At 42.4% G+C, this 22,944-nt stretch overlaps 2 protein-coding genes across 9 annotated transcripts in view; one reads left to right on the plus strand and one right to left on the minus strand.

Moving 5' to 3' along the window:
• The window catches only part of LOC139409981 (ANTXR cell adhesion molecule 1b), a 38,629-nt gene extending 24,612 nt beyond the window's left edge, over nt 1–14,017 (plus strand). For both annotated transcript variants that reach the window (XM_071155397.1, XM_071155396.1), the window contains exons 12-19: nt 1,170–1,239; nt 2,054–2,132; nt 2,324–2,419; nt 2,570–2,611; nt 3,279–3,374; nt 3,503–3,670; nt 7,977–8,057; nt 12,949–14,017. In XM_071155397.1, coding sequence (XP_071011498.1) covers nt 1,170–1,239; nt 2,054–2,132; nt 2,324–2,419; nt 2,570–2,611; nt 3,279–3,374; nt 3,503–3,670; nt 7,977–8,057; nt 12,949–13,320 — 1,004 coding nt within the window. In that variant the 3' untranslated portion in view covers nt 13,321–14,017. The remainder of the gene's footprint in view (nt 1–1,169; nt 1,240–2,053; nt 2,133–2,323; nt 2,420–2,569; nt 2,612–3,278; nt 3,375–3,502; nt 3,671–7,976; nt 8,058–12,948) is intronic.
• Nucleotides 14,018–18,378: 4,361 nt separating this feature from the next.
• LOC139408729 (AP2-associated protein kinase 1-like) overlaps nt 18,379–22,944 on the minus strand; it is a 33,574-nt gene continuing 29,008 nt past the window's right edge. For all 7 annotated transcript variants that reach the window (XM_071152976.1, XM_071152979.1, XM_071152978.1 and 4 more), the window contains one exon: nt 18,379–22,719. In XM_071152976.1, coding sequence (XP_071009077.1) covers nt 21,947–22,719 — 773 coding nt within the window. In that variant the 3' untranslated portion in view covers nt 18,379–21,946. The remainder of the gene's footprint in view (nt 22,720–22,944) is intronic.

The raw sequence follows: 22,944 nt of genomic DNA on the forward strand, positions 1-22,944 counted from the left end.
CCTATGGTATCTAGTAATTTGTGGATGTCCATCATCCAATTAGTATGACATGTTACGAATTCCAATTCATATATGTGACAAATTTTCAAAAAGTACAATATGTTATGAATTTACAAAACGTTAAATAATGTTACGAATTTGCAAAATGTATGATATGTTACGAATTCTACTTTGGTTTGCTAACGTTAGCTAGCTGGCTAACATTAGCTAGGCTAGGGGTTAGGGTTAATGTTAGGAGTAAGGGGAAGGGTTAGGTAAAAGGGTTAAGGTTAGGGTTAGCTAACATGCTTAGTAGTTGCAAAGTAGCTAAAAAGTAGTAAGTAGTTTAAAAGTTACTAATTGGCTAAAATGCTAAAGTTGTCCGTGATGAGATTCGAACATGCAAACTTTGGGTTGCTAGACCCACCCAACCAACCACCCTGCTTCCATTTTTGCCTTAAGCAACCTTCTGCCTTATGTACTGTAACCAGAGAAAAACGTAACATATCATACTCATTTGAGTGTCCTGGATTTACATTTACTATGTTACACCTAGTCTATGAGACCAGGCTGTCAAGAGGGGTTTAGCATGCCTACTGTTCTTACAAATCCTAATGATTTTTGGTCACACACACACACACACACACACACACACACACACACACACACACACACACACACACACACACACACACACACACACACACACACACACACACACACAGAGCTTTCCTTCAGCTGGTTTAATACTTAAGGCTTCTCAGATGTACAGAGGGAATGTGGATCTCCTGACATTCTGTCAGCCAGGCTAAATAAACCATTCTCACGCTGAACGATTTCAGTTGATTTAAGGTCTAGTAAGACAATAACAAAGCAAGGAATTTTCACGATTTGTCTCAATGTATTTCAATTTGAACTATATTCTTTGAATCACTTTGAACTACAACTCGTTGAAATTATGCTAATTTAACTATGATTATTACGTTAATACTACAGTTTGTAAATTAACTTGCTCTAGTACTCTATTTTGCTTGTTTTTGTTTTTATTTCCATGCACCTCTTGCTGAATGCATAGCTATAGGATTTCTTGTCTGGGGATTATCTATATACAGGTGACTTGTCTACTGTATACAGTATTAGGTATTCATATACACACATAATCTAAAGTGTTATCTTCTATAATCCCATAGTGAAAAGGCCATTGGTAGTGAGAGACACCTACCTTCTGTGCCCAGCTCCCGTATTGGAAGAAGAAGGGACGTAAGTGACTCTTTAACTCTCACACCCCCACTGCTTTAATTGATGCATGTCAAACCCAACTCATGAAATGCAACCCATCTCTCTTGCTCTCAAGTCAATACAGTATTTTCTCAGAAAAGCAGCTATCCTTGGTCTCTGGAATGAAAAGAGGGATGTGTTGATTAGAGGAAAACAAATAAACAGTGTAGGTAATTATACCCTCCCTCACCTCTCACTTCCTCTCACCTCCTCCATCCCCCCTCTCACCTCTCCCCTCCCTCTCACCTCCTCCATCCCCCTTCTCCTCCCTCTCACCTCTCCCCTCCCCTCTCTCTCACCTCTCCCCTTCCCCTCCCTCTCACCTATCCCCTCCCTCCCTCTCACCTCCCCATCCCCTCTCTCCCTCCTTCTCAACTCCCCATCCCTCTCTCTCTCTCTCTCTCTCACTCACCTCACCTCTCCTCTCCCCCCTCCCTCCCTCCCTCCCTCCCTCCCTCCCTCCCTCCCTCCCTCCCTCCCTCCCTCCCTCCCTCCCTCCCTCCCTCCCTCCCTCCCTCTCACCTCCCCATCCCTTTTCTCACCTCCCTCCCTCCCTCCTCTCTCACCTCTCCCTCCTCATCTCCCCATCCCCTCTCTCTCACCTCTCTCTCACCTCTCCATTGCCTTCCCTCTCATCTCCCCATCCCCTCTCTCTCACATCCTCTCACCTCCCCATCCCCTCTCACCTCCCCCATCCCCTCTCTCTCACCTCTCCCCTCACTCTCACCTCCCCATCCTCTCTTTCACCTCTCCCTCCCTCCCGCTCACCTCCCCTATCCCCTCTCACCTCCTTCAGGGAAGCTACCCTCCACGTCAGCATGAACAATGGCCTGAGTTTCATATCTAGCTCCGTCACCATCACCACAGTCAGCTGTGTAAGTACCAACCCTTCTCTACACAGGAAAATCTCTCAACCATGGTTACATGGAGTATTGTGCTTCTAATAGAATGGTTTATTTTAGTACTTTACTCTTCTGTATCTATTCCTAGGAGGTGGTAGAGCTTGTGTTCAAGCAGAGTAAGTACACCCGGTTCTAACCTTATTTCCTCTCCCTGCCTCCCCTAGTCTGATGGGACGTTCTTGGCCATAGCTCTGCTCATCCTGCTGCTCCTGCTGACGCTGGCTCTGCTCTGGTGGTTCTGGCCTCTCTGCTGCACAGTGGTAACATCTCTCTCATTATCAACCTCTCTCATTCAAAACAATTTCCTGTACCCAAGCAGAGACTCTGCCATGTATGCATGTGTCAATAGGATAGTCATTAACTCCTGTGGAACAGAATATTAGGATTCCGTGTCTTTTCCATCTTTGCAGATCATCCACGAGCCTCCACCTCCAGTAATGGAGGACAGCTCAGTGAGTAAAGCTTTTTTTCTTCTTATTTTCTGTCTCTAGGCCCGTGCCTCTTTAGAGTTGAAACGTCACTATCATACCATAAAATCAGACTCTGTGTGTCTCTCTGTCTCCTGTTGTCCGATCTGAAAACAGCCAGCAGCCTCTACCTCAAAGAGCTCTGAGAACCTGTAGAAGCATAATAGGGATTAGACTGAGTTATTGACTCACAGCTGACATTTTCCATTTTGACCCGACACAAGTTCCACTCAATGGTGCTGGATGTAGCCAGGACCAGACTGGGCAGATTGTCAGATCTTGTTTTTTTTTTTAATATGTTTTTTCTGTCCGGTAAACTGGATAGCAGCCCAGCTCTTTAGGTAGAGAGGAGTTTAGTTATGCTACAAGTTTAGTTACAACTATTTTCAGGCTCTCAGATGTGGTTGGAGCTTCTATAACAGGATGACTCCCTGGCCACACCACACAGGGATGCCATGCTACCTACTTCTTTGTGAGACTTGGTTGAACTTGATCAGGACATCAAGTTTAGCGTGATGCCTGCCTTACTTGTTTGGCACAATACCACTGGTATTGTTGACTTGAACTGGCTGAAGGGAGTAGTAGGCATCTGATATTATGAACATTTTAGGGCAAAGCTACCATCTGAGGGATCTATTTTTCCCCGTGTTAGGATGAGGATGAGGACGGGTGTCCCAAGAAGAGGTGGCCCACTGTGGATGCCTCATACTACGGTGGCCGAGGTGTTGGTGGCATCAAGAGAATGGAGGTGAGAAAGACATTCACTGACTGTTGTACTCGGCCTGGTGTGCCCTTCATCCAACTACGGCTCAGCTCTGATCATTATAATACCATTCCCCTGCCACTGACTGGCTGCTGTTGCTTGTCCTTGCTCAGGTCCGCTGGGGTGACAAGGGTTCCACTGAGGAGGGGGCCAAACTGGAGAAAGCCAAGAATGCCCGTGTCAGGATGCCAGAGCAGGAGTTTGACATGCCACTAACACACACTTTCAACAATGGCATTCACAAACCAATCAGTCCCCAGAAGTGGTACTCTCCTATAAAGGTATTGTATCCAGCTAGCATATTCGGTTCCTTGGAAGTTGTGTGAAGCTATTATAGGTAATAAAATAACATTCTGAGAACATGTTTCAATAAGACTTCTAAAAACACTGCTAGCTTAGGTTAACTGTTTTGAACTCCAAATACAGATAGGACACATGGACATTCCTTCGCTTAGGTATTAATCATGCAAACACATCCCTTTTTTTAATTGTGGCATGGCCTCAGTGAGATTCAAACCCATGATCTTCTGTTCTTTATCCATGGAATTAGTCCACTGCACCACCGGGATGGAGCTATTATCTCATGTTTTTTTTACACATACAAAGCTTTTCATTTTAGTCTATTCAAACAGGCCCACTTTCAAAGGAAACAAGACGCATTAAGATCCGGTGTGCCCAATTAGTGGGCGCGGCCAACACACCTGAACACGCTTAACAAGATAGAGGTTAGTGAGAGTTTTGTTGACGCTGAGGACAGAATATATGTATATGTTTTAAAATAACATTCTTAGAATGTTAATGTTTTCTAGAACGTTGTTTCTTAATGTTCTTGAAACAATTTGAGAACATTACTTTAAATAGAACCATGAGGAAACCTGTAGGAAATGGGCCTTATGCGCATTCCATGATCGAACGTTCTAAACACACTTCATATCGGTTTGGAAATTTCCGGTCAGTCTAGTTGTTATCTACGATATAAAGTTACTACCACTATGTCACAGTTTTTTACTAGGTGTCTTCAGGACTTGCCTCAAATTAATATTGTACATCGAATTGTTACATCAGCCTCCAAGACTCCAGCTAGCAAGATTGAAAAGGGGTTCAAGATGTATATAGGAAGCTACATAGACAACTATGAAGGTGAGTACCAAGCCAGTGACATATATAACGTTAGCTAGCTACACTCATTAGCTAGCTAATTTAACTATTAACTGTAACTAGCTAGTTAGTAAAATGACGTGACTTTGACTGAGAATGTGTGTGTTTTCGTTAGCTTGGTTAAGTTATGCTTGCTAGCTAAAAATAATTGTTATTCATGTCTTCTACACAGTATCTAACAAATATACATTGACAGGGGAGATGACCGTGAGGGCTGCCTGCCACAGGTCCATGAGGATGAGTGAAATGCCGCACAGCATGAGAGTAGGGAAAGGTTATAGATAGCTACTAGGGAGGGACCTTGTTAAACATCTCCTGTGAGACACTGTCATCATGGTCAAAATGTGTTGGAGACAGTGTCAACGTTTAATCTTATCAGTAGATAGATATTTAGAATTGCCCACTTAACAGGTTATTTCATAAAGATCTGTTGATGCAGTGTTTGGTAGTTTTGTTACTGAAACACAATGTATTCCTGTATAGTTAAATGAGCCCCTAGTTAAGAAGACTAGACACTACTATGTTTATTGTTATTCATTCTCACTTCAGTCTTTCATCACACTTATCTTCACAGATGGTGTTAAAGCACTCCGTACCAGTGATAGTGGTCCAAAGCCACTGCTCCTGTGTTGCAGGAAGTGTTCTGTGTATGCAGACCATGGAGATGAAGAGGGGGCTAGCCATGGAGCCAGTGGCTGTACAGGAGTACTGCACACTGAAGAATGTTAACTTCTTTCCATGTGGCTTCGTAGTGCACCAAGATGCTCCGTGGTTAGGATCCTCTCCAGATGGAATCATATTTGATCCCAGTGTGAGACCACACTGTCAGAGCAAAAACCAAGCCATGAGATCGAAGGAATTGTCCATAGAGCTCCTAGACAGAATTGTGTCCAGGCACAGATATGGGGAAGGGTACCAAAACACTTCTGCAGCATTGAAGATCCCCAAGAACACACTGGCCTCCATCATTCTTAAATGGAAGAAGTTTGGAACCACCAAGACTCTTTCTAGAGCTAGCCACCTGGCCAAACTGAGCAATCGGGGGAGAAGGGCCTTGGTCAGGGAGGTGACAAAAACCTGATGGTCACTCTGACAGAGCTCTAGAGTTCCTCTGTGGAGATGGCAGAACCTTTGAGAAGGACAACCATCTCTGCAGCACTCCACCAATCAGGCCTTTATGGTAGTTTGGCCATATGGAAGCCACTTCTCAGTAAAAGCACATGACAGCCCTCTTGGAGTTTGCCAAAAGGCACCTAAAGACTCTCAGACCATGAGCAACAAGATTCTCTAGTCTGATGAAACCAAAATTGAACTATTTGGCCTGAATGCCAAGCATCACGTCTGGAGGAAACCTGACACCATCCCTATGGTGAAGCATGGTGCTGGCAGCATCATGCTGTAGGGATGTTTTTCAGCGGCATGGACTGGTATACTAGTCAGGATCGAGGCAAAGATCAACGGTGCAAAGTACATGAGATCCTTGATGAAAACCTTCCAACAGGACAATGACACTAAGCACACAGCCAAGACAACGTAGGAGTGGCTTCGGGACAAGTCTCTGAATGTCCTTGAGTGGCCCAGCCAGAGCCCGGCTTAAACACAATCTAACGTCTCTGGAATGACCTACAAATAGCTATCCATCCAACCGGACAGAGTTTGAGAGGATCTGCAGAGAAGAATGGGAGAAACTCCCCAAATACAGGTGTGCCAAGCTTGTAGCGTCATACCCAAGAAGACTAGGCTGTAATCGATGCCAAAGGTGCTTTAAGCTTTAACAAAGTACTGCGTAAAGGGTCCGAATAGTTATGTAACTGTAATATTTTATTTATTAAATTTGAAAAAAAGTTTTTGCTTTGTCATTATGAGGTATTGTAAGTAGATTGATGAGGAAAAAATATAATTGAATACATTTTAGAATAAAGCTGTAACAAAATGTGGAAAAAGTCAAGGGGTCTGAATACTTTCTGAATGCACTCTATATACTGTATATATTAGACATAGTTTGCACTTGATAACCTATCTACCAATCAGGGTTGGGGTCAATTAGGAAAATTCTGAATTGAATTCAAACTATGAATTTGAATTGGCCACACCCCACAGGAAGCAGAATTTGAAATGAATTTCAATTAAATGAAATAGAATTCAATTCAAAGCAATTCAACTGAGAAGTGAAACCTGAGTCTCATTTCTTTGACAAATATTTTATCAAAAGGATATGCCACATACAGTACTAATTCAAAGAATACACATACCATTTGAAATATTAGTTTGATTGTAACTCAAAGACCTCATACAGTATTTTTCTTTGTCATGAGATGTTGGGGCTCTCAAGTGGCGCAGCGGTCTAGGGCACTTCATCCCAGTGCTTGAGGCATCACTACAGACACTCTGGTTCAAATCCAGGCTGGATCACAACTGGCCGTCATTGGGTGGCGCACAACTGGCCCAGCGTCATCCGGTTTGGCCGGTGTAGGCCATCATTGTAAATAAGAAATGTGTTCTTAAATCACTTGCTTAGTTAAATTAAGGTTACATTTGAAAAAAGAATATATACATATTACATTTTTCCCTTCCATACTACAATGTCCGATCGAATGCATTCTGGGAAATGTGTTTTTTCTGATATTTAAAAACATTAAGGGAATTATTCATCATTATAGACAACCCACAACACAATCTTATAATATTTCCAGACCTCTGTAATTGTTTCTAATTGTTTTAGGAGAATGAGAATGTTTCAACCTTATGCAACCTGGTATAAACATTTTCATGGTGATGTGTAGTATAAATAAGCCATTTAAATGTAATTTAATTACATTCTACTTCCTCTAATTAAAATTATGCTTCCTGTGGGGTGTTGCCAATTCAAATTCAATTAAGATTTAAGAATTGAATTGGAATTAAAGAGAAATTCGCAAATTCAATTCGGAATTGACTCCAACCCCTACCAAAACCCAATCTATGATCAAAACACTTCTTAATTAGTTGCAGCCTTCCTGTAGTGTCATTGTTTCCAGGAAGTTTGCTTCAAAACATCTCAGTCAGCTGGATGAGTGGTTATATGAACCAGACATGAACTGAAATGACCTCAGGAAGATGAGATCTGCAGAGCAGAGGGAAGCTGGTACTAGTCCCAACACAATACATTCTTTGCCCTTTATCTCTACTTACTCTCCTCACTGACTATTATTATGTCATGGAGCATAGCTTTTGATAGTCAAACAGCACCAGACAGTCAGCTAGCCAGACACACACAGATAGTTGTTAGACTGATCTAAAGACCTGTTTACTGGCATATACAGAATAGAAACAAACCAGAGGGGAGTAAAGCATATGACAGGCATTCAGGCAGGCAATATTGTTATCATCATATTGTCATCTACTATGTGACATTCTTCTCTTTCATTTATTGTGCCCATCTCTGTTCAGGGCAAGCTGGATGCTCTGTGGGTGTTTCTGAGGAAAGGCTATGATAGGGTGTCTCTGATGAGACCCTATCCTGGAGACAAGGTAAGACACAAAAAACAAACGGCATAGAGAAAGACACGTCCCACACTTGCTACCAGCTGTCACTGCACTGTACGGGATGATACGAGGATATGCAGAGTCATGGAAGGCACTTTTAGCAACTCATTAAGAAAGCCAGTGTGTGACTGAGGCTTACATGTAGGTCAGAGAAGGATAGCTTCCAGGGGCTTTTCCTTCAGAGCTCTTCTAAGGGATGGTAAGGCCCACTGGCCCAGCACTTCATTATACTGTTATGTAAGAAAATTATTTTTTTAAATGCAATCAGATGAAACCGTTTAGGAGGTAGAGACCACAATATGTAATGCCTAGGCCGACTCCGTTGCAAATCCTCAACAGAAAGAACTCAAACCCCTGGAAAATTATGGGAAAGAATAAGGTCTGGAGCCAAGACCACAGTCAGAGGAGCAAAGCAGACAGAATGGAAAATAGAGAGGGGGAGGCTTCAGTACCATCTTTATTTTTTATTCTCTTTTTGCACTTTACATTTTTTTTTGCAATGGTTCTTCCAGCAGTTCTTTCTAACTTTTTTTCTCCATCAAAACTATTCCACCAGGCAGCTGAGGAGAGGGAATTTTGATGAACTCCTTACAAACTCATCACGTTGGCAATTTTGGAAGCCAATTAAAGCTTTTAAATGCCTTCAATGCCCATTTCTTCATTAAATCATCTGCCCTGGCCCAATGCTTTTAAAACACTTCCAGCCAGGCAGTAAATAATCCACTAGAAAGGTTGCAGCTGATTGTAATAATAGAGGTGTACAGACAGAGCGGCTGTGAGGAAGGCATAACGTATCCTGGCATATACAGGCTGAAGAAGCTGAGGTGCTAATATTGCTCCAACCTGAAGGAATGTGTTTAAATCTGCTGAAGCCATTAAGGACAGATGACTAGTCACTACCCACATCCCCACCTTCCCGTAACTCAAGCCTAGCTGGGAGTTTTGTTTTTATATGGCCTCAATGACAGCTGTGGAAAGTAGGATAGGGCGAACCATCCACACAATTCCCTCCCTTCCCATCTTTTATAAGCTGTTGCTACCTCATTAAATCTCCTTGTTTTTTTTTACTGAATTGAACATTTACAGCCAAACAAAAGACAAGATGGATTCAGAATAATATTCAGAAAGGAAAACAATGAAGATGATAATGAGAGATTGGTCATACTAATTAGAATATGTTCAAAGATTCATCCACTCAGGACACATACATTAACATTGAGGAAAATACATGGTCAGTAACAGGCCTCATTAGGATATGTGTTGATGATAATGTATCCACGATAACAATCCGGACATACCCCAACCGAATGGAGATATTCAATGTCAGCAGAATGAACCCCGATGACTCCATGGTGTGTGACATGTACAAGGCAAGCATGTAAGAGCTCCGCAAATCCATTAGGGATGCAAAAAGTTAATACAGACTCAAACTTCAATTGATGTTTGGACATCTCAGACTCTCAACGCATCTGGCAAGGACTACAGACCATCACGGACTACAAAGGCAAATCCAGCTGTGGTACCCACCGAAGCCTCCCTCCCAGATGAGCTCAACACATTCTATGCTCGCTTCGAGGCAGACAATACCGAGCCATCCTGGAGGACTCTCGCTGCTCCGGACGACCAGGTGCTTTCGCTCTCCGAGGCTGATGTGAGGGAAAACTCTCAAAAGAGTGAACACCTAGATGGCATCCCTGGCTGCTTCTTCAGAGTGTGTGCTGACCAGCTGGCGTACGTCTTCTCTGACATCTTCAACCTGTCCCTCTTCTAGGCTGTAGTCTCCACCTGCTTCAAGGAGACCATCATCATCCCAGTGCCAAAGAAAAACTAAGTGACATGCCCAAATTACTATCGCCCCCATCGCACTCACTCCATCATGAAGTGCCTCGAGAGGCTGGTCGTGGCCCACATCAAGGCCCAGGCACACTGGACCCACTCCAATTTACCTACTGCTCCATAAGATCCCTGGAAGATGCCATTTCCATCTCTATTCATACGATGTTACACATCTGGACAAAAGGAACCCTTATGTGAGAATGCTGTTCATTGACTACAGTTCAGCATTCAACACTATTGTTCCCTCCATGTCAGAGCCCTGGGTCTGGACACCACCCTCTGCAACTGGATCCTGGACTTCCTGATAGGCAGACCAGACCACAGGTTGTGAGGATTGGCAACAACACATCCTCCACACTGACTCTTAACACAGGGACCCCCCAGGGGTGTGTCCTCAGCCCTCTACTGTACTCCCTGTTAGAGGTCTTCATTGATCCACCTGTACCCGAATACCCGAGACACGATCCGGGACCTGAGCGGGTTCAGATCCAGAATTCTAAATAATGTCACAGGTCTGGGTCGGATCTGATATTGGGGTAGGTGTAATTTTAACGGACTTGTTCAAAAGTTTGGGGTCACTTAGAAATATCCTTGTTTTTGAAAGAAAAGCACATTTTTTTGTCCATTAAAATAACATAAAATTTATCAGAAATACAGTGTAGACGTTGTAAATGACTATTGTAGCTGGAAACAGCATAATAAGGCACGGCCCCATGTCGCAAGGATCTGTACACAATTCTTGGAAGCTGAAAATGTCCCAGTTCTTCCATGGTCTGCATACTCACCAGACATGTCACCAATTGAGCATGTTTGGGATGCTCTGGATCAACGTGTACGACAGAGGGTTTAAGTTCCCACCAATATCCAGCAACTTCACACAGCCATTGAAGTGGAGTGAGACAACATTCCACAGGTCACAATCAACAGCCTGATCAACTCTATGCGAAGGAGGTATGTCGCGCTGCATGAGCCAAATGGTGGTCACACCAGATACTGACTGGTTTTCTGATCCACTGCCCTACTTATTTTTTACTTATTGTGGGACAGAAGAAGCCTTGTGAAATCATGTGAAATCCATAGATTAGGGCCGAATGAATTTATTTAAATTGACTAATTTCCTTATATGAACTGTAGCTCAGTAAAATTGTTAATTGTTGCATGTTGCATTTATATTTTTGTTCAGTGTAGTTCACTCATATCCATTCCCCTATGACAGTGTAGAAGTAGTACCATAACCTGTCCAATAGATGGCAAGGTGTAGGCCTGTTCAAAGCACAAACAAATCTGGATTCTGTGATCTTAATATTGTGGTATCTGGATCAGAATGATCTTATCTGATCCTTTTCTGAAAAACTTGGTCAAAATCAATCAGATTGTATGGCAAAAAAAGGGGATTACAGTATCCAGGTCATTCTAAATCAAATCAAATGTTATTTGTCACATACACATGGTTAGCAGATGTTAATGCGAATGTAGCGAAATGCTTCTGCTTCTAGTTCCGACAATGCAGTAATATCCAATGAGTAATCTAACCTAACAATTTCACAACAACTACCTTGTACACACAAGTGTAAAGGAATGAATAAGAATATGTAAATTAAAAAAATATATATGAGTGATGGTATAGAACGGCATAGGCAAGATGCAGTAGATGGTATAGAGTACAGTATATACATATGAGATGAGTAATGTAGGGTATGTAAACATTATATAAAGTGCCATTGTTTCTTATCCTGATTAAATGTTTAAAAAAAAGAAGAAAAAAAAGGCCCAGGTTATGTTTCTGCATTTATTTGACACTACTCAATATAACAACTGACTGGATACATTTACCCTACATGATCAAAAGTATGTGGACGCCTGCTTGTCGAATATCTCATTCCAAAATGATGAGCATTAATATAAAGTTGGTCCCCCCTTTGCTGCTATAACAGCTTCCACTCTTCTGTCAAGGCTTTCCGCTAGATATTGGAACATTGCTGCGGGGACTTGGTTCCATTCAGCCACGAGAGCATTAATGAGGTCGGGCACTGATGTTGAGCAATTACGCTTGGCTCGCAGTCAGTGTTCCAATTCATCCCAAAGGTGTTCGATGGGGTTGAGGTCAGGGATTTGTGCAGGCCAGTCAAGTTCTTCCACACCAATCTTGACAAACCATTTCTGCATGGATCTCGATTTGTGCACCACGAAAAAAAGCCCCAGACCATTATTCCTCCTCCACCAAACTTTACAGTTGGCACTATGCATTGGGTCAGGTAGCTTCCTGGAATCTGCCAAACCTAGATTCGTCCGTTGGACTGCCAGATGGTGACGTGTGATTCACCACTCCACTGCTCCAGTCCAATGGCGACGAGCTTTACACCACTCCAGCCGATGCTTGGCTTTGCGTTTGGTGAGGTTAGGCTTGTGTGCGGCTGCTCGGCCATGGAAACCCATTTCATGAAGCTCCTGTTTAACAGTTCTTGTGCTGACGTTGCTGTCAGAGGCAGTTTGGAACTCGGTAGTGAGTGTTGCAACCGAGGACAGATGGTTTTTATGTGCTAAGTGCTTTAGCACTCAGTGGTTTCGTTCTGTGAGCTTGTGTGGCCTACCACTTCACGGCTGAGCCGTTGTTGCTCCTAGACGTTTCCACTTCACAATAACAGCACTTACAGTTGTCCGGGACAGCTCTACCAGGGCAGAAATTTGACGAATTGACTTGCTGGAAAAGTGGCATCATGATGGTGCCTTTCACCTTTCTAAATCCACCCTTTCTGTGGGTTCAAGATTATCCTGATTTTCTGCATCAAAACTATATTAGTCACTGCCTTTAGAATTTTGAAAAACGCGAAATCAACATTTAATCCTGATTCAAGGTCAGATTGGATTACTGAATCCTTATCCGGAAGTTCAAAATGTAATTTTTTCGTTTTTAAATAACAAATTCTAACATTTAATCGAATTCGATTGCTAAAATTTAAAAAAGTTTAATAAACTGGGCCCTGATGACTGCCTCTTATTGCTCTCTTCCTTGTTTTTATCCCCCTCTCCTAATTTACAGGGCAGGTGCATTAGCTTCACCCGGGTGAAATCCTACCCGGCTCCTCGTTATCCAATCTACCACCAGCCCTCAACGCCAATCTACAGTCTGCCTCACACCTACAGTCACGCTTCCTCACATGGCAACCTCTCCCACATGCCCCCCTCTCCCACCTCCACTCTTCCACCCCTGCCATCCACTCCCCCTCCGTCCTGCATCACCCCCCCTCCTTACACCCCCCATCCAAACCAAGCTCTGCCCCCAACTTCTGTAAGTCCTCCCCTACCTGCTGCTCCACCCAACCCTCCACCTGTTTTTTCTCAGGCCCCACCCTCATGCAGAGCCCCTCCCCCTTCCCGCCCTCCCCCACACCCATCTGACCAATTTCTCTGAGGAAAAAGAAAGGAAGGAAGGCCAAATGCATCTGTTAAAGAACTGAGCTGCAAGGACCCTGAGGGCCCCTGAATATGTCCCGAATACTGTGCCTTTCTCTTCTCCACCAATCCAAACCACTATTAACAGATTGACAGGCAGGACAGCAAGTCCAGCTCTACTTCACTCAACGGTTCAGAGAGAAGCTGAGCAATTGATCTGTAAAACAAAGTTCCATTAGATTTTCCATGTTCTCTATTCTAACTGATCAGGAAGTTGTATCATATTTTTTACTGTAAGACTCACAAGACTACAGTGAAGTTAATACCAACTCTTTACTGCTTTGCTTAATCAATGAAAACAGAATATTGACATCTTTAGCAGAAGGGATAAACAAAGTATTTCACAAGTTAAAAGATCAATGGCTCAGCTTTCAACTCGGTCTTATGTGTTATATAGGTACATCTTACATGTTGATTGATACAAACCTATGTGTATTATGGATGAATCACTGAATTACATTTTTTATAAATCAATCAATAAGTATATTGCAAGGAATGACAAACATGTCAAACACATTAGCCATGAGGAAAACCTCTGACTGGGGAAGAACGGATTACTTTATTTGCTTGTTTACACAGAAATCATGTGAAGAGTTTTTAAAGCCAAAGGAATTTTTTTTTTCAGATTGTAATAAAATATTGAATTTCAGAAAAAAGATGGCCTGTTATGTCATTCATTATCACTTTTGCTGATAAGCTTCACCTATATTCTAGAACTAACCAAAATTACATACTGCATGAGAGCAGAGTACACAGATAAAGTTCAGGAAAAGTAAGGACGCTGTAGGCTATTTCATGCGGAGTACTTAACGTCAAACAGAATGCGTCTCAGAGGAAATAGCTAGACATGAATAATGCATTGAGAAGTCTGTACTGGGTTTGAGGTGAGACTGATAAATCAGTAAATAGCCCCTGTACAATGAGCTTTATGTGTTTGTAATATCATTTTAGATGAACTCTCATGTTATCTCCCACTGCTCTCCCAGTTCATCTTCCCTGGCCCAGATAGACACACAAGAGGTGCGTTCAGTACAACAAAACAGAAACGGTACTGTACTGATCGACCAGTTGAAAAACTGTTTGATTATGGTGGCTTAGAGGGATAATGTGTATGTAGTGTGCTGCACACAAGTTTTGAAATTTCAAATGGTCACATCCATACAGATCAGGCCATACCCACCAAACAGAAGCAAACATACTTCAAAGGCTGTTGAAGAATGGTGAGCACCGTTTGAAAGTGGTTTTCCTTTAACTTTCTACCTGGGCTTTGCCCCTTTCATATTTATTTTGATCCTGACAAACTCCCCAGTTCCTGCCAATGACAAGCATATCCATAACACGATGCTGCCACCACAATATTTCAAAATAGAGGGCTTCACGTTGTGTTTTGTTGTATTTGATTTGACCCAAACTTGTAGTTTTTAATTTAGAATGGATAACAGAATGGAAAATTTGTAATGGAATTTTTAACACAGGCTCCTTCTTTTCACTTTATCATACAGGCCAGTAAATGTGGAGTGAATGCAATGTTTTTGATCTCTTAGTATTTAAGTATTGTGGTGGCAGCATCATGTTATGGGTATGCTTGTCACTGGCATATACTGAAGAGTGTGATAAAATCAAAATAAATATGAAATGAGAACAAAGCCCAGGTAAAAAGTTAAAGGAAAGCCTTCCTCTTCTGAAAATCGAACCCTGGGATAGAGTTTTATTTTTGAGCATGGCAATTACACAAATTTGAATGCCAAAAACACACTAGAATGGCTTTCCAAGGGGTGTTGAGTGTTCGTGAATGGTCCAGTCTCAGTCCTGACTTAAATCAGCTTAAAAATCAGAAACAAGGCTTGAATATTGTTGTCCATCAATGATTCCCATCCAAATTTACTGAGCTTCAGCAATTTTGACCCCAAAAAAGTGATATACAGTATGTTGTACAAGGTTGGTAGAATATTTTCCGAAAGGATTCACAGCTGTAATGGCTGCCAAAGGTGCTTCCACCAAGTATTAACTCCCGGGTGTGAAGACATACGCAACTGATACATCCTCATTTTGTATTATGTTAGTCATTTTTTTAAATCTATATTTTTTTCCATTAGTTTATGTAGATCGATAGGAATACAAAATGTAATTTAATCCATTTTATGTTTACCTTTTGAGGCAGCAACATGTGAAGACTGCAAGGGGTATGTAGACTTTCATTAGCGACTGTACTGTATATCCTTAATACCTCTGGATATAACCACCATCTGCGAAGACCCGGTGCAGTGTTCCTGCCAGCACAGAGACGATACACCTGCTCTATAAGATTCATGCCCCAAGCTACCTATGCTTAGAACACTTCCTGGATGCTGACCAAGTCATTTGCTTGAGTTAGCCACTTAACTCCTTAAGGCTAAATAGAAAATGCTTATCCAAATTTTTCCCAGACATGACACTATGCAAATCGTATTAGTAACCCTAACATGTAATCCATATTGCTTTAGTCCTCAACTGGCAGCTTCATTAAATAGTACCCGCAAAACACCAATCTCAACATCAACAGTGAAGAGGCGACTCCAGGATGATGGCCTTCTAGGTAGAGTTGTAAAGAAAAAGCCATATCTCAGACTGGCCAATAAAAAATAAAAGATTAAGATAGGCAAAAGAACACAGACACTGGACAGAGGAACTCTGCCTAGGCCAGTGAAGTAATCTTTCACTGTAACACAATTCCAGTGGGTCAGAAGTTTACCTACACTAAGTTGACTCTGCCTTTAAACAGCTTGGAAAATTCCAGAAAATGACGTCATGGCTTTAGAAGCTTCTGATAGGCTAATTGACATAATTTGAGTCAATTGGAGGTGTACCTGTGGATGTATTTCAAGGCCTACCTTCAAACTCAGTGCCTCTTTGCTTGACATCATGGGGAAATCAAAATATATCCGGCAGGACCTCAGAAACAAAATTGTAGACCTCCACAAGTCTGGTTCATCCTTGGGGGCAATTTCCAAACGACTGACGGTACCACGTTCATCTGTACAAAAATAGTACGCAAGTATAAACACCATGGGACCACACAGCCGTCATACCGCTCAGGAAGGAAACGCGTTCCGTCTCCTAGAGATGAACGTACTTTGGTGCGAAAAGTGCAAATCAATCCCAGAACAACAGCAAAGGACCTTGTGAATATGCTGGAGGAAACAGGTACAAAAGTATCTATATCCACAGTAAAACGAGTCCTATATCGACATAACCTGAAAGGCCGCTCAGCAAGGAAGAAGCCACTGTTCCAAAACCGCCATAAAAAAAGCCAGACTACGGTTTGCAACTGCACATGGGGACAAAGATCGTACTTTTTGGAGAAATGTCCTCTGGTCTGATGAAACAAAAATAGAACCATTTGGCCATAATGACCATTGTTATGTTTGGAGGAAAAAGGGGGAGGCTTGCAAGCCGAAGAACACCATCCCAAACGTGAAGCACGAGGGTGGCAGCATCATGTTGTGGGGGTGCTTTGCTGCAGGAGAGACTGGTGCACTTCACAAAATAGGTGGTATCATGAGGAGGAAAATTAAGTGGATATATTGAAGAAACATCTCAAGACATCAGTCAGTTAAAGTTTTGCGACCAAGTTAAAGCTTGGTCGCAAATGGGTCTTCCAAAAGGACAATGACCCCAAGCATACTTCCAAAGTTGTGTCAAAATGGCTTACGGAAAACATAGTCAAGGTATTGGAGTGGACATCACAAAGACCTTACCTCAATCCTATAGAAAATGTGTGGGTAGAACTGAAAAAGTGTGTGCGAGCAAGGAGGCCAACAAACCTGACCCAGTTACACCAGCTCTGTCAGGAGGAATGAGACAAAATTCACCAAACTTATTGTGGGAAGCTTGTGGAAGGCTACCCGAAACATTTGACCGAAGTTAAACAATTTAAAGGCAATGCTACCAAATACTAATTGAGTGTATGTAAACTTCTGACCCACAGGGAATGTGATGAAAGAAATAAAAGCTGGAATAAATAATTCTCTCTACTATTATTTCACATTCTTAAAATAAAGTGGTGATCCTAACTGACCTAAAACACTGAATTTTTACTAGATTTAATATCAGGAATTGTGAAAAACTGAGTTTAAAGGTATTTGGCTAAGGTGTATGTAAACTTCCGACTTCATCTGTACAACTGGTCTACTGCTACATGTGAGCCCCAATTGTCATAAAAATGTGTAATTCCACATATCGGTCCCAATTTATACACAGGTCTACACCTGTACTTCAGGTCCAAATTACACACGGTACCTAAAGTCTGCACCTGTGCTTGAATCCAATTAGTCAACTAAGCCTGGCCTGAGCCGGAATACTCAAACTGTAAACCAAGTCTACCCCTGCACCTCAGCTCAAGTACAAACCAGGTCTACACCTTTGACTGAGTCCCAATACTAATTTAAACCAGATCTACACCTCCATATCTCTGCCCAAATACCCATAAAAACCAGGTGTACACCTGTGGCTATGTCCCAGTACTCTGATAAACCAGGTCTATCCTTGTGAAAGATACTAAACACACCTATTGACATTATATATTTAAGTTATATTACACTAATTGAGTGTATGGGTCTACACATGGCCAATTCTCCCTGAAATAACACAATGACATTTACAATTAAAATCATTGATTTAAATATGTGTATGGATAATGGTAAAATCATCTACAAGATCATCTTGATCATGTATATCCATTATCCAACTCAACTTCAATCTATTGAAAAATAAATAATCTGCTATGAATTTAGAGCCACTATATTTTCCCATTGGTCACAAATGTGACCACTAATATATTTTCATATACCACGAGCATCAGGGATGCAACGTATCAAAAATGAAGGCACATATGTAAACTAGACCCTTTAAAAATGACAGGTACAAGGACAATATTTGAACATTTCAACAATGTATTTGTTTTTTTTAAACAGTTGAATACAGACTTATAGTACCAAATGTTTCTGTAAAAGTACACCTTGTAGATTTCTGCTTGTGGTCTTGTGACCATTTTGAAAAATCATATGAAACATCTCTGAATCACACGAGACACGTTCATAATATAATACTTATTTTTGATAAGTACAACTAACTTCTCTAGAGCCTGTAAAGTACAAACTTTCCCCCCCCACTATTGTGACTGATGGGATTAAAATGGGTTAAATGAGCTATTATAGAAGGACACAGAGAGACAATCCTGTCGGGAGTGACCTCATATAGGCATGCCTGTGGTAAATCACAGCGCCAACGGCAACGAGCTAAACTAGGTGGCAGAGGGGCTGGAGGCAGTAAAAGCAAAGGCCAACTATGATGCCATAGAGCCCTGGCAGAGAAGGTTAGGCACTAGACTCACACACCCAAGGGAGCGCTGAGCCTCTGTGGCCTGCCCCTGGATCAACTCCTTCTGTGTGACAGACAGGTAGATCACTCTACTACCGCTATTTCTGTTGCAATTTCCTACATGGTGAGGGTGATGCTGAGAACATCTGAAGCAATCAGAGATATAAAGACTCTTCACTTCCATGGTGTATAAGGACTACATTTGGTAAAATACCCTTCTGACCGATCAATCTGGATCCAAACAATGACCCAAACAATTGAGTGGTAAGAATGCCACTTGACAGTGAGTACAATCACAAATGTGTAAATAAGCATATTGTTAACATGAATGTTTAATCAGATTGGTAGACATGTAAAGCGACTGAATAATAAGAAACAAGCAGTCTACTACATCATTTCATGAAAAATCCTTCATTCTGTTTACAGCACAGTGTGGATGTTAACAAAGCATTGACCAGTGAGGGTGTTGTTGAACAGTAATCACAGGTGAGAGCATCAGACTGCTGTGCTGTCCTCAACAACCCCTTCCTATGAATGGAACTTCATAGATCAATACCAGGAATAGACACACATCCAGAGTGAGAGAGATAACAGGAGAGCATATTAAATCCGTACAGCATTCGTCCAAATGACGCACACAAAGTGAGAGAAAAAAAATACAGTAACATACGCCACCCATACAGTATTAATCGAATGTGGAACATTTGGAAAATGATAGGTCAGAGGTTCCTAATCTGAAGTGCAATGTAAGGCACAACAAGGAAGTCTTTCATTTACATCATCAATATTATGTGGCATATTATTAAATGTTTTGCCTTTGGGTGGTACATATACTTTTCCTATTGCCTGTAGGGTGAAAAGGTTTGAGAATCATTGCTGTAAGTAGGTTATTATGCATTAAAAGGGAAATAGGTGTACAATATATACTGAGTGTACAAAACATTAGGAACATCTGCTCTTTCCATGACACAGGCTGACCAGGGGATTCCAGGTGAAAGCTATGATCCCTTATTGATCCCTTATTGATGTCACATATTAAATCCAGAGGAGACAGGTTAAAGAAGGATTTTTAAGCCTTGAGACAAGTGAGACATGGATTGTGTATGTGTGCCATTCAGAGGGTGAATGGGCAAGACAAAATATTTAAGTGCCTTTGAACGGGATATGACAGTAGGGTCCAGGTGCACCGGTTTGTGTCAAGAACTGCAATGCTGCTGGGCTTTTCACACAACAGTTTCCCATATGTATCAAGAATTGTCCACCACCCAAAGGACATCCAGCCAACTTGACAACTGTGTGAAGTATTGGAGTCAACATGGGCAGGCATCAATGTTCCCTCAAAAATGTTTCATCATTGAGCAAATTTCTGCTGAGCGCAAACTTCAATGTGTAAATTCTGTTTTCTGTGAACACTGACGCTGTACCCGCTTTAAAAGTTAGTTTTAACAGTGGTCAAGTAGGCTACTGTGGCTATTTGATCATAATGTAGTCCTACAAGAGTGGCCAACCATCAAAAACAATGGGGAAAATGCATCCCATAACATTTTAACATGGAAATAGCTGTTCTATCATTCAGCCTACAATAGCAGCCAATGTGTGGTGTTCACTTTGATATCAAAACAAGTGCATCTACCCATGACTGCTGATGCTGTAAACACAGTCCAGTTCAAAGGAATGGCACATATACATATATGGCAATGGTCTATTTGCATATAGGCCTACTGCAGCTTTGATTGGTTATGCCGCACCGGTCTGTGTAGAGTATGTGCCCGAGTCATGCCTGTCAATGTAATAGAATCCTGCTCTGATGCGTTCTGCCAACAAACAAAATCTCTTGTAAAGTTAGTTTTGCATACTAAGTCTTGCATATTTTGTTTTGTTCCGAGATGTTGCATTGAAAGTTGCTAATATTGCGTTGATTCGATCACAATTCCCATAGTAAAGGGAAACGGTGATTGTGTTAACAGGGAAAACTAGAAAGTTGCGTGAAGTTCAATCTCGTGCTTCTCTGCGCGCTCAGATATTTCTTGTAGCAGTCCCAGGGAGCTGCGTGCCCGAGCGCAGCTTAGACGGAACATTGGCCAGCATCCCTGTGGAACACTTTCAACATCTTGTAGAGTCAATGCGAATTGAGGCTGTTCTGAGGACAAGGGGGAGGGGGGGGGGGGTGGTGCAACTCAATTTTAGGAAGGTGTTCCTAATGTTTGGAATACTCAGTGTCAAGCTGCTGTCTGTTGGCCTCCATATAACATTACTGTATGTTAGAGTGCATTTTGATCCATAGTAACTTACCAAGACATTCAAATAGAGCATAGAGACTCCTGCTATGGTTATGGACCAAAGCTAAGTTTCCTTCACAATAAGCCTTTCCTCTTGCTGTTGACAACAGGTCTTTTTATAAAACATTTAAAGACCTGTTGACATGTGAAGAAGGAAACTGCGTAAAACAGTTAAAAAGTATGGAGTAATAGAGGGAGAATATACACGTTTGACAGAGGTCAAATGTCACCAGCTCATCAGGCAAATACTCAACTGATGTAATTTAGAACTACCATAGTATATCAAGTCGAACCATATAAACCCAATGTGATTTACACAACATTAGTATATTATTAACATGGTGTTGAAAACAATGTAAAAAATATATATATACAGTAAGTATACAAACACAAACCTTTAACAAATAAAACAAAATCCTTTGTTCTTCTTTTCCTTTTCCACGGGAGATTTCTCAAATTCAGAAAGTGTAGATTGCCATCAGTACTTTTAAAGTGAAACGATCCTGGACAATCTTTATTTTCAATATAGTTTTAGCAGTTTGATGTGTCCTGGAAATCCTCATGAAATGCAAATGAAGTGCCGCAATCTACCAGTGCTTCATCTGAAGGCAAATCAGAAAGCTGAGGTAGAACGAGTGTGTAAAAAAAACAAGTTGAATATGGGCAAGATGAAGCGAGTCATGATTAATACTGCAATTGCACAGAAAAACAGACAGTCTACCTATTACATCCTCAACAGAGGGAGCCAGATTAATCTAGATTGCACACTTACAAGAGGGCTGCTGGGACTGGGTTATGCCCTCCACAGGGGGAAAGAGCAGGGCTGGCCTGGGACAGACTTCCGCTGATAACCTCCCCATTACGTGTAGGCACTAGATGGAGGCCAGCTTTGGCATTTGGTGTGGGGCCAGATTTTGAATTTGGGGAGAGGGAAGGGGGGTCCAGATATCAAGGCTTTCCCTGTTGGCATCTGGGGTGGAAGGGGGCCCTGATGAATGGATCCACTACAGCTCTGCCTCCAATGGTCCAGGAGTGCAGGGGGCCCACAGCCACCGAGCCCACAGCAGCCTGCTGCCCCACACTGGAGACCACTCGGTGGGCTGCGACAGGCTGCTGGGGCAGGGGGACCTCTGAGCACCGGGAGTACCTGGGCTGGGCCTGCCAGATGATGGGCCTAGGGGCAGCAACCGGTGTGAACAGGGCCTTCCCCTGGACACTGGGATGTAAAAGACTATGGGGATGGTGGGTGTTTGGCTGGACCTGGCAGAGGGGCTGTTTGTTGGGCTGTGGAGGGTGGGAGACAGAGACAGCAGCCCCAGCTATCTCATTCCTCTTCCCAAAGGGGGCCTGGAGGAAAGGATCAGATGGCAGAGCAGGCTTGTGGGCCAGAGGGAAAGGGGAGTTGGTAAACACATCTCTCCCTTCTTTCCCTGCAATCCTGAAAGGGGCCTGCAGGAAGATATCAGGGGAGGGGACTGTGTGCTGCTGTGTAGGAGGTGAGAGACACTGGGACTGTTTCTGGCCAGGCTTGATTGGCTGGTCAGAGGACTTAGAAAGCAACGGGTGGGAGTTTGTCTCATCTGGGTACAGTGAGGGGGGAATGATGCTGCTGTGGGCAAAGGGAAGTCTCTGTCTGTGTTCCTCTTCAACAGCTGGTCCAGAACTGTCGGTCCTGGAGGAACCTGGTAGTGTCTCACAGCTGCTAGGTTCCCTCTGCAGGTCTGTAGGGTACAGAGGACAACAGTCAGACTGACAGGCCGTTTAAATAAACCAGGATAGTCAACTAACATTCAAGTTCATTACACATTGTAATGACTAGTTTTGTTATGGTGTGCACAGAATGTGACGGAAAATGATATACAAATCTAAACATGATTTGACATATCATTCACATATACTAGTTACTTCTGTAATCGGCACTGAAAATCCAAATGTGTCAATTGAAT

The sequence above is a fragment of the Oncorhynchus clarkii genome, chromosome 5, assembly GCF_045791955.1.
Source record: "Oncorhynchus clarkii lewisi isolate Uvic-CL-2024 chromosome 5, UVic_Ocla_1.0, whole genome shotgun sequence".
Taxonomy (NCBI): Eukaryota; Metazoa; Chordata; class Actinopteri; order Salmoniformes; family Salmonidae; genus Oncorhynchus; species Oncorhynchus clarkii.